Source organism: Pongo abelii, chromosome 18 (assembly GCF_028885655.2).
Source record: "Pongo abelii isolate AG06213 chromosome 18, NHGRI_mPonAbe1-v2.0_pri, whole genome shotgun sequence".
Classification (NCBI taxonomy): Eukaryota; Metazoa; Chordata; class Mammalia; order Primates; family Hominidae; genus Pongo; species Pongo abelii.
Window position 1 is genome coordinate 57,855,689 of NC_072003.2, and position 12,065 is coordinate 57,867,753.

At 41.7% G+C, this 12,065-nt stretch overlaps 1 protein-coding gene across 12 annotated transcripts in view; it reads right to left on the bottom strand.

The window, feature by feature from the left end:
* Positions 1-12,065, bottom strand: part of CNOT1 (CCR4-NOT transcription complex subunit 1) — a 109,446-nt gene that overhangs the window by 63,310 nt on the left and 34,071 nt on the right. For all 12 annotated transcript variants that reach the window (XM_024233401.3, XM_024233396.3, XM_063717311.1 and 9 more), the window contains 6 exons: positions 4,961-5,068; positions 3,950-4,048; positions 3,519-3,587; positions 3,375-3,429; positions 2,719-2,922; positions 1,281-1,449 (listed from right to left, as the gene is read on the bottom strand). In XM_024233401.3, coding sequence (XP_024089169.1) covers positions 1,281-1,449; positions 2,719-2,922; positions 3,375-3,429; positions 3,519-3,587; positions 3,950-4,048; positions 4,961-5,068 — 704 coding nt within the window. The remainder of the gene's footprint in view (positions 1-1,280; positions 1,450-2,718; positions 2,923-3,374; positions 3,430-3,518; positions 3,588-3,949; positions 4,049-4,960; positions 5,069-12,065) is intronic.

Consider the following 12,065-nt stretch of genomic DNA (forward strand, 5'->3'; position numbering starts at 1 on the left):
CTGAGGCAGGAAAATCACTTGAACCTGGGAGGTGGAGGTTGCAGTGAGCTAAGATTGTGCCACTGCACTCCAGCCTGGGCAACAGAGCGACACTCCATCTCAAAAACAAACAAACAAAAAAATCAGTGAAAGAAAATAAGACTCATGAGTAATGCTCTCTTTCATGATAACAAAATTATCTTCAATCTTCTTTAAGATTTTAACATCCAAAGGGAGTTTTATTATTCTGATAGGTACACAGCCTTGAAAATCCATCCTAACTTTTTTTTGTTAGTCTCGCTTTTTTTTTTTTTTTGATGAAGTCTCGCTTTGTTGCCCAGGCTGGAGTGCAGTGGCACGATCTTGGCTCACTGCAATCTCCACCTCCTGAGTTCAAGTGATTCTCCTGCCTCAGCCTCTTGAGTAGCTGGGATTATAGGCATGTGCCACCACACCTAGCTAATTTTTGTATTTTTAGTATAGACAGGGTCTTCACCATGTTGGTCAGGCTGGTCTTGAACTCCTGACATCAGGTGATCCGCCCACCTGGGCCTCCCAAAGTGCTGGGATTACAAGTATGAGCCACCGTGCCCAGCCTGCATCCTAACTTTTCACTATGCATCTTATTCAGTTTGATTAACAAAAGTTATATGCCAGGCACAAGTACAACACTCACAAATGCACTATTTCAAACCTAAGTGAGAATGTGATTTGTCTGAGTTTTTAAAACATAAGGATTTTTAAGTCAAAGCAAAGCACATTAATGCCCTTAATAATTTGCTTTTAGAAAAATATTAATAATCCAGTATATCACAGTCTTAAGTGCTACTAACAGTGTGAAACAATATCCTTTGGTGCCCTAAGCAAGTGAGAAAAATACACAAGAGGCAGAAAAGGAAGGAAGCCACAGAAGAAGGCAGAATGAAGAAAGTGGAGGGGTGGGGGTCAGAGAGGAGAAAATTAGTCACGTTAAGTGTAAAGCGATACAAGTTTCATAAACACTAACTTGCTTCAATGCTCTCTCTTCCTTCCAAAAGCCAAAATATGCCTATCGTGGCAACTAGCCTGGAAACCTCTGGCTCCTAATTTTGAGAAACTGGTGAGGGGAAGGAGATAAACATTTAACACCCAGGATGTTTACAGCTGTCACACACACTAGTTCGTGGAAGATTAAAATTTAGAAGCATGACTCTTGAGAGGAAAAGATGATTAACTTTAAGGAATTTTAGAGACTTTTTTTAAAGAATTACATCATGTTTGGCACAAGAATAATCAGAAGCTTAACACATTTTACTACCAACCTTGCACAAAAGCCATAGCCTACTTCTTGCATGAAATCAGCCAAAGAGCTCTCCATCATGGTTTTAGCTACCCCTCCGGAATCAGGCAGGATCCTGTCCATTAGAATGTCCCGTTTTTCAGGGTATAAAAGTGGTGCGAGCACCACGGGACAGCGTTCTTGGGGAAAATCTGAGGGAGGAAAAAGGTTACAACTGCTATACTAATTAAAAACAAACAATCCTCTTTTGCTCTATCCAAAATCCCATCAAACCCAATTCTCTCACAAGTTCATATTCAAAGCCAAGCTTATTTCATTTTTCCAGCCTACTAGCCCAAGTTACAACTTTAACATCAATTCCAAAATTTGAATACTTTTATATCACAAAAAATGCTCATCAGTGTACCTTTAACATTTGACATTGGGATTCCATCTACTGACCAATTCATACCCTAAATATTACTTTAAATTTGCACAATAGGGCTATCACTTCCCATACAAAGAAAGCATCAAAAACAAACAATTAGAATATCAGTCTATTTATTTCACTGGCAAGTGGAAAGTTTCCCATTAGTGAGAATGTTAATGTACATTAAAATTAAACTATATAAACATTAAGAAGTAAATAAAAATAATCATGAGAATGGATGTTAATCCACTATCAGATTTGTTTTGAAAAGAATTCTTATCTTTCTCAAACATGAAAGCTCAGAGGCAACAAAATAACTAGGATTTATCCTAACTTTACAATGCCAATATCCAAGGAAGTGAAGTGAGCACATCAAAAGTGACCGAATTTTTAAGCTAAAAATAGCGTGTAAGGCTAGGTATGGTGTCATGCTCGCCTGATCTTCCCAAAATCCTGGGATTATTGGCCTGAGCCACTGTGCCCAGCTGATGTTGTCTCTTTTTTAAAAAGAGAAAGAGGCAGAGGGGAGGGGAGGCGAGGGGAGGGGGAGGGGAAGGGGAAGGGGAGGGGAGGGGAGGGGAGGGGAAGGGGAGGGGAGGGGAGGGGAAGGGGAGGGGAGGGGAAGGGAAGCAGAGGGGAGGGGAAGCAGAGGGGAGGGGAGGTGAAGGAGAAGGGGAAGGGGAAGGGAGGGGAGGGGAGGGGAAGGGGAGGGGAAGGGGAGGGGAGGGAAGGGGAGGGGAAGGGGAGGGGAAGGGGAGGGGAAGGGGAGGGGGAGGGGAGGGGAGGGGAGGGGAGGGGAGGGGAGGGGAGGGGAAGGGGAGGGGAGGGGAGGGGAGGGGAGGGGGAGGGAGAGGGGAGGAGAGGGGAGGGGAGGGGAGGGGAGGGGAGGGGGAGGGAGAGGGGAGGGGAGGGGAGGGGAGGGGAGGGGAGGGGAGGGGAGGGGAGGGGAGGGGAGGGGAGGGGAGGGGAGGGGAGGGGGAAAAATGCTTTTGTGATGTGTCTGTGGTCATCCAAGAAAACCATCCACTGTAGGCTACAAAGACTCCCTTACCTCTGCGCAGCGTCTTAAGAAAAGCGTCTATCTGTTCTTGTCCAACTCCAAAGGCTCCCTTCTGCCCAAAGAGGAGATGGGAGAGGAGGAGGTGTAGGACCTCTATTGCTATATCTTGGAAGCCACCTTCTTGATTTCCACTGACGTCTGCGTCAATGTAAGAACGCAGAAGATCTGGAAGCTTCTGTTTGATAAACTGGGCAGCTAGAAGTCAGGTAAACCAAAAACCGCAAGTTATTTTTGCACCACAATGGGTTAAAAAGTCACGTACCATCAAAATGCAGATAATCACCCTTCTCATTCACCAGTTCACCCATCTCTCTTAACGCTTTCTCTAGCTGACAGGTATAAAGAAACCAATGGCCAGGGACTGGCAGTGGGGAGGGGAAAATGGAGAGTTGTTGATGGGCATAGTTCTGTTTGGCAAGATAAAGTTCTAGAGAGATGTTACACAACCTGAATACAATTATCACTATGGAACCGTACACTTAAAGTGGTTATGAGGGTAACATTTATATCACATGTTTTTTACCACAGATAAAAAAAATTAATTTCAGATTATCTTACTCTCTAAGTCTAAATCACAGAGCCTCAGGATTAAAAACCCATGTATTTTAAAGTCTCACTTTGTGATATTTTTGGAAAAAGTAACTCACCGAAACCTCTAAGATCTGAGCTGGAAGAATTCAATAGGGCAAGGCCAAAAATTACCTGAAACAAGAAGGATTAGATTAACCAAAGAGTCAAATGGCTGTTTTTAATTCTAATTTTGTCTACATCTCTTTTCCTAAATCACTCACCTCTTGTACTTTGCTTAATTTGAGCACTTTACTCAGCTGGGCAAATAAGTGGGGTGCAGGCTTTAAACTCTGAAACAAACCAAATTTTAGGTTAAAATAAGAACTTGCTTTTTCAAGAAGTTTTTAACAACCTGTTTGCCCAAGGATGGCACTACATAGTAGTTGCTTAATTCTGTAGTGTTGCTAGAAACATTACACTATGTCCTAAAACTGTGAAATGACAAACTTAAGCCTTCATATGATCTGGTTTTAGTAACATTCTATTTATTATTAAATGAACTGCCTTGATTTTGTTACAAACTATAAAAGACACCCCAAAATAACAACCTGAAATTTTTATATTAAGACATCACATTATGAAATCAAGGCTTAGGGCCTTTTTAGAAAGCCTAAGAAGAGATCATACTCTTAAAGATAATAGTAATACCAACCTTCTGATAGTGCAATGGATTATCAATGGCATAGGACAGCGTCGAGATAAAATTTGGCTTTGTAATCAGCAACGCACACTCCTGAATCAGAAACTGAGTCTTTAAAAATAAAAAATGATTTTCATTAGCACTAATCATCATCTAAGAACAAACAGAAGCTGAGGTACTCAGAACATTAAGATGTGATCTAACACTATATACTATTATATATTATCAAAATCAGCTCTTTAAAAATCTCGCCAGGTGCGGTGGTTGACAATCGTAAGCCCAGCACTTTGAGAGGCCAAGGCAGGTGGATCACCTGAGGCCAGGAGTTCAACACCTGCCTGGCCAACATGGTAAAACCCTCTCTCTACTAAAAATACAAAAATTAGCCAGGCGTGGTGCCAGATGCCTATAATCTCAGCTACTTGGGAGGCTGAGGCAGGAGAATCGCTTGAACCCAGGAGGCAGAGGTTACAGTGAGCCACCACACTCCAGCCTGGGTGACGAGAAAGAGACTCTGTCTCAAAAACACCCAAGGTAAAAGGAACCAGGAAATAAAAAAAGATGTAAAGAAAGTTATAGAGTTTTTTAAAAAAACTCATTACACTACTCAAAGTCTATTAGCAGCAAAACTTCCAGAAAATAAGAGCTCATTGATAAGATTACTGTAAGAAACAGTATTATGACAAACTCTTGCCAGATGGGGAATAAAGCTAGAGATTCAATCCAGGACATGAGATCTCCTCTGCCTTACTAACTTTTCAGGCAGGGAACCCTCATATTCCTGCTTCCTTCAGGCAGGTCTGATCCCTACCTCTCTAAACCTGAACTAGGTAGCTGTTATAGTCTACAGCCAGGCAGAAGGGACGCACAGAAAAAAAAAGGAAAAATCTAACACCTTTTCACCAACCAGCTACAATTACTTCTGGATGCTATTTTGTATGTGTCATATGCTACATACACTATGCCCAAAATTCATTTAACAATTACAGCTAAGTGGACATGAACTTTGTAAGCCCCAAATACCTGATGGAAATCTTTGCCACTGCTTTTACCATCGCCACTGAAATCCACATGCGAAAATAGGCAGCGTAATAAATGCCTGTCTGCCTCAGGACCGTGCCGATTCACAATCTAAAATGACCAAAAATAACATGTTTAAGAGAAGATTTAAAAAAAAAAAAAAGTAAGGTTTCAAAAAAGAAAATCAACCTCCAAGGCAAAATTCCAATTTACATTAATTACTCATTTTTGAATTGAAGTTAAAGGAATTATTGATGGAAGTGCCCATAATTTATAACTCAATTTTTTTTAGAGAGGTTCCATATTGCCCAGGCTGATCTCGAACTCCTGGACTCACAGCGTCTTCTCGCCTCACCCTTCTGAGTAGCTAGGATCACAGGCATACACCACTGCTTCCAGCTGTAATTCAATATTATAAAAATGTTTCCTGGGCCGGGCGCGGTGGCTAACGCCTGTAATCCCAGCACTTTGGGAGGCCGAGGCGGATGGATCACCTGAGGTCAGGAGTTCAAGACCAGCCTGGTCAACATGGTGAAACCCCGTCTCTACTAAATATACAAAAATTAGCCAAGCATGGTGATGGGTGCCTGTAACCCCAGCTACTCGCAAGGCTGAGGCAGGAAATCATTTGAACCCGGGAGGCAGAGGTTGCAGTGAGCGGAGCTCGTGCCATTGTGGTCCAGCCTGGCCAACAAGAGTGAAACGTCGTCTCAAAAAAAGTTTCCTATAGTCAGTCACTGGCAGGAAGAAGAGAAGAAAAGCTACAGTAATTTTACCGTGCAACTCTGTACTTTGCTCAACATCTACACCAAAAACACCACGTAGCATTGATCAAATGTGTAACAAAAAGATTTTTTTTAAGGCAACAATTTTACATAACTCAAATTCTCTCTGCTAACACAGCTGTAATGCTACGTGGCACAGCCTTAAATGAAGCTGCCACAAGATCCGACTTCAGTGATTTAGATGCTGCCCTTGAGCTCAGTTTCCTGCTCTTCTTCAAATTTACCCATGTTTGTTTCTATTTGTTATTCTTTCTAAATGAAAAACTCCAGATAGCTATACATGGTTTGTTCTTTCACTTCATTTAGGTTTCTACTCTAAAGCCACCTTATCAGTGAGGTCTTATTACCATTCCTAAAATAGAAATATGACCTGCCCCAGCATCACTCCTTATTCTGCTTTACTTTTTCTCCATAGCATTTACCACTACCTGCTAATTTGTTTATTGAAATTTTGTGTAGCTGTGTTCACTTCTGCACATCTAGTCTAGAAAATACTTGAGCATAGTATATGTGCAGAGTAACCACGTTTGCTAAGAGCCACATACTACCTACACGTTGGGCTAGATATTGCACTGAGCTTTCCTGGCTTAATCTTCAAAAACTGCTAAAATTTACCACCGTCTATCCCCACGGGTAAGGGGTTGACATAGTTAAAACAGACTCCTGAGCCTAAAATCCAAGACTAGGAGCTGAAGAATCTAGATTTATAGTCCAACTTCAACGCCTATGATCTTCCCACTATATCATGATAATAACATGAAAGCTGGCTAAGTTCTTAGCTTATTTCAGTTTCCCTTCTCTTCATTCAGAAAATATGGAAGTTAAGAAAGACCATCTCTACCAAAAAAAAAATAGCTAGGCATGGTGATATACACCTATAATTTCCAGCTACTCGAGAGGCTGATGTACGAGAATCGCTTGAACCCAGGAGGCAGAGGTTGCAGTGAGCAGAGATTGCACCACTGCACTCCAGCCTGGATGAGGGAGTGACTCTGTCTCCAAAAAAAAAAATAGAATAGAGTCTGGATGCAGTGGCTTACACTTGTAATCCAAACACCTTGGGAGGCTGAAGCAGGAGGATCACATGAGCCCAGGAGTTCAAGGTTACAGTGAGCTATGATGGTGCCACTGCACTCCCACCTTGGGGGGGACAAAGCAGCACCCTGTCTCAATAAAAAATAAAACAAAAAAGAACAGAATTAACTATGATCCAATTAACCAGATCTCTCACCCTTGAAAAAATACGATAATGTGGTTCAACCCACATTTGCTGAGTATATGCTACGTACTAGTCTAGGTATAAACACAGCAGCAGAGGAGACTAATAGGTTCCAAATTCTCACAAAGTCAACTTTTGTGGGAGAAGTACAGGCAAAGAATTTCTGACAACATTGTATGTTACAAAAAGAAAATAAAACAGAGCTTGCTAATACTGATGCAGGGGGTTACCTCAGAGAAGCCTTCTAAGGTGAGACCTGTGAGCTGAGACAACCATAGATACAGGTGAAGAAAGAACAATCCAGGGAGAAGAAAAAACCTAGAGTGCAAAAGCACAGAGACAGAAAAGAACTCTGAAGATCAGAAAAAAGGTCAGAGGGAATCAGGGGGCCAGATCATGGTTAATGAATACACTGACTTGTCTGAAACTGTGTTATCAACCTAAAAAATAGAAGTCACATTTCATCACACAGTCAATGGCCAAAGAATAAAAAAGTTTCAAGTTTTTGTTTCACTAGGATCAGCAAAGATTTACTAAAATCCCGTTATCCTTACATTTGTTTCTGTAACTCTTGCTTAATTTTTTTTCCCATGCAGATTATACAATAAAAACCTGGAATGAATATTTTTAAGAAGCAGAATATGTTTTCAAATTTAACTATACGCCGGGCTCAGTGGCTCATGCCTGTAATCCCAGCAGTTTGTGGGGCTGAAGTGGGCGGATCACCTGAGGTCAGGAGTTCGAGACCAGCCTGACCAACATGGTGAAACCCCATCTCTACTAAAAATACAAAAATTAGCTGGACGTGGCGGCATGCTCCTGTAATCCCAGCTACTCAGGAGGCTGAGGCTGGAGAATCACTTGAACCCAGGAGGCAGAGGTTGCAGTAAGCCAAGATCACACCATTGCACTCCAGCCTGGGCGACAAGAGCAAAACTCCATCTCAAAAAAAAAAAAAAAAAAAAAAGTTAACTATGGGGTACTCCATTATTTGTGTGGCACATAGGTTTGATACACTCTAAGTCTTAATCCTCCCTCATATGTCTTCTTTAGGTCAAATAGTGCCTACCATTCCATATGATTTTTTTCAACCATTCCATATAATTTTCTAAATCTCTGACATCATAGACTTATTTGCTAATATCCCTCTTAATATGTGGCTCCTAGATCACAATGTTTTACTACAGCCATAAATCGAAACATTATAGAAATACTGCCAAAAGCCTTTGATATACTTAATTTTTCATATAGCCTAAGATTTTGCTACCAGATTTTAAGCTGTTTAATACAATTTTTTAATTATTTTACTCGTCTCCCCTTCCCAACTGGTAGAATGGTTTCTATTTTAAGCAAAAACGTATAGGGCTTAATTTTAGAGGATAAATATAATCTTACTTTAACATCTTTGTAACCCAAGATTTTGTTTGTAAAATAGTTTTAGAAGAAACAGTTGCTCCTGGTGAGGAGCAGACAGCATGGCAGCGTAGAAGAAACATTCCATTCACAGCCATAAAATGTTTGTCTTTAATTACTGCAACACTGACTTAAAAAAAAAAATCTTCCCTATTAACATAGTATTAAAAATACTGAGTGGCTGTAAAAGCAATTGTTAAATTAGAAAGTTATTATATAAACAAGCTGGGTGTGGTGGAGCACAGCTATAGTCCTAACTACTGGGGAGGGTGAGGCAGGACGATCACTTGAGGCCAGGAGCTGGAGGCTGCAGTGTGCCATGAATGCGTCTGTGAACAGCCACTGCATTCCAGGCTGGTCAACACACCAAGACTCCATCTCCCTAAAACAAACAAAGTAGTCCAGAGAGGTCCTTCTTACCACCTCTAAAAATGGGCCAAATTCAGATTCCTCTTTGAAACTGACAAATTCAGAAATTAAAATGTTTAGGACCGATAAATGCCCCAAAACATACAAATATCCTCTGCTCAAGTGATGAATCTGCAACACCAATGAGCCATGAAAGAAAAAAGTTGTCCATTTAGAGACCCACATCAGCCCACAGAAATTGCAGAATGGTCAAGAGTATAGAGCTGAGGGAAGAATCAAGATCAAGATATCATTTAAATGTCTGTGATTAACCATCAAGCCAAAAGAGGGTGCCGGAAAAGCAGAATGCAGAAGAGGAGGTGGCAACCATTACCAAACCTGAAAACAGAAAGGGGAGACTACCCCCAACATACTCCTCACCCTCAAGCATGCCCAAGATTGTTGATGTGAATAAATAATTGGGTCAATTCAAAAGTAAAAACACAAAGAATCAGCATGGAACCTATTTTAAGAAACTGTAAAACAAACAGCAAAAACAAAACACAGGTTAAGAATACATATTTCGGCCACGCATGGTGGCTGATACCTGTAATCCCAACACTTTGAGAGGCTGAGGAGGGCGATCTCTTGAGGTTAGGATTTTGAGACCAGCCTGGCCAACATGGTGAAACCCAGTTCCTACTAAAAATACAAAAAATTGGCCGGGTGCAGTGGCTCACACCTGTAATCCCAGCACTTTGGGAGGCCAAGGCAGGCGGATCACCTGAGGTCGGGAGTTTGAGACCAGCCTGACCAACATGGAGAAACCTCGTCTCTACTAAAAATATAGTATTAGCCGGGCATAGTGGCACATGCCTGTAATCCCAGCTACTTGGGAGGCTGAGGCAGGAGAATCGCTTGAATCCGGGAGGTGGAGGTTGCAGTGAGCGGAGATCGTGCCATTGTACTTACTCCAACCTGGGCAATAAGAGCGAAACTCCGTCTCAAGGAAAAAAAAAAAAAAAAAAAGGTTAGCCAGGTATGGTAGCACATGCCTGTAGTCCTAACTACTCAGCAGGCTGAGGCAGAAGAACTGCTTTAGCCCAGGAGTTTGAGGAGATGATGATCTTGCCACTGCATTCCAACCTAGGCAACGGAGTGAGACTCCGTCTCAAAAAATAAATGAGGAAAAGTTAAATTAAACAGATGTTGATAGCAACCATATTCACAATAGCCAAAGAAAGCAGAAGCAAAACTAAATATCCATCAACTGATGATACAGATACACAAATATGAAATATCTATATAGTGGAATATTATTTAGCCATAAAAAGGAATGAAGTACTGATACATGCTACAATACAGATGAATCTTACTTGAAAACATTATATTAAATGAAAAAAGGCAAGGCCGGGCATGGTGGCTCACGCCTGTAATCCCAGCACTTTGGGAGGCCGAGGCAGGCAGATCACCTGAGGTCGGGAGTTCAAGACCAGCCTGACCAATATGTAGAAACCCCATCTCTACTAAAAATACAAAATTAGCTGGGTGTGGTGGTGCAGGCCTGTAATCCCAGCTACTCAGGAGGCTGAGGCAGGAGAATCGCTTGAAGCCGGGAGGCGGAGATTGCAATGAGTGGAGATCACGCCACTGCACTCCAGCCTGGGCAACAAGAGCAAAACTCCGTCTCAAAACAAAAAAAACAAAAACAAGAAACAAAAAAAGAAAGGCAGACACAGAAGGCCACATACAGTACGATTCCATTAAATTCGCAAACGCACCAAGGCAGAAATAGAACAGTGGTCACTAAGGGCTAGACAGAGAAGGAAAAGGAAAGTGACCGCAAATGAACCCAGGTATTTCTTCTGGAGGTAATGAAAATGTTCTGAAATTAGATAGTGGTTATGGGTGCACAACTTTGTGAATCTGAAAAACTACCAAATTATATATTTTAAAAGGATGAATCTGGCCAGGCGTGGGGGCTCATGTCTGTAATCCCAGAATTTTGGGAGGCTAAGGCAGGTAGATCACATGAGGCCAGAAGTTTGAGACCAACCTGACCTACATGGTGAAACCCCACCTCTATTAAAAACAAAAATAAGCCAGATGTGGTGGTGCACGCCTATAATCCCAGCTACTGGGGAGGGAGAGGCTTGGAAATCACTTGAACCCGGGAGGTGAGGATTGCAGTCAGCTGAGATTATGCCACTGCACTCCAGCCTGGGAAACAGACCAACACTGTCTCATTAAAAAAAAAAAAAAAGAAAGAAAGAAAGAAAAAGAAAAAAAGGCTAGGCACAGTGGCTCACGCCTGTAATCCCAGCACTTTGGGAGGCTGAGGCAGGTGGATCACGAGGTAAGGAGTTCAAGACCAGCCTGGCCAAGATGGTGAAACCGTCTCTACTAAAAATACAAAAAAATTACCCAGGCATGGTGGCGGGCACCTGTAATCTCAGCTACTCAGGAGGCTGAGGCGGAGAACTGCTTGAACCCGGGAGGCGGAGGTTACAGTGAGCCGAGATCGTGCCACTGCACTCTAGCCTGGGTGACAGAGTGAGACTCCGTCAAAAAAAAAAAAAAAAGGTGAATTTCACAACCTATGGATATTTCATTTTTTTTTAATGTGAAAAATAAAGGAACCAAAAAAGAAAAAAAAGAGGAACCACACCAAAACAAGTCAGATCATATTTTATAATTTTAGAGACAAGTCACAGCATTTTATTCAAGTTAATCCATTTCATTCAATAATCTACCATATTGTTCCCCGCACCACTATTACTGTCACTATTTCTCTTTGGAGATGACCAGGTTTTTAAAAATCTGGCTTGAATTTCCGTAATGCCTAACTCTATGATCAAAACTATTTTTCCATCTCAAAAAAAAAAAAAAAGAAAACTCCATCTAAAAAACAAAACAAATAAATTCCTTACCAAAAAGCAACCCCTTAATCACAAGACAGATAGAGGGAAAGATTAAGATATATTTGCATAAATTTATCTTCACTAGAAACAATTCACAGTCCACAACCATTCAGGGTTGTGTTTACTTGGGGACTTTATTTTGGGGAGGGGGTTCTCATAAATGTTTGCTTAATAAAAATAACCTGCCCCACTGTATCATGGAAGGGAAATGAGGACTAGTCCCCAGAGAAAAAGCAGGCCGTCCTCCAGGGAAGGGGCCCTAATGACTCCTAGGGGTGACAGAGTCAGTGATCCTGCCTCTCTAATCCATCACCAGTAATAAAGTATAACCAGGTGAATGGGAGACGCAGTAACTAGCCAGATAACCCATGGGCCAGAATTCCTAAAACAGGAATGCTTTTGTGTTTAAGTCAGAGCTGGAA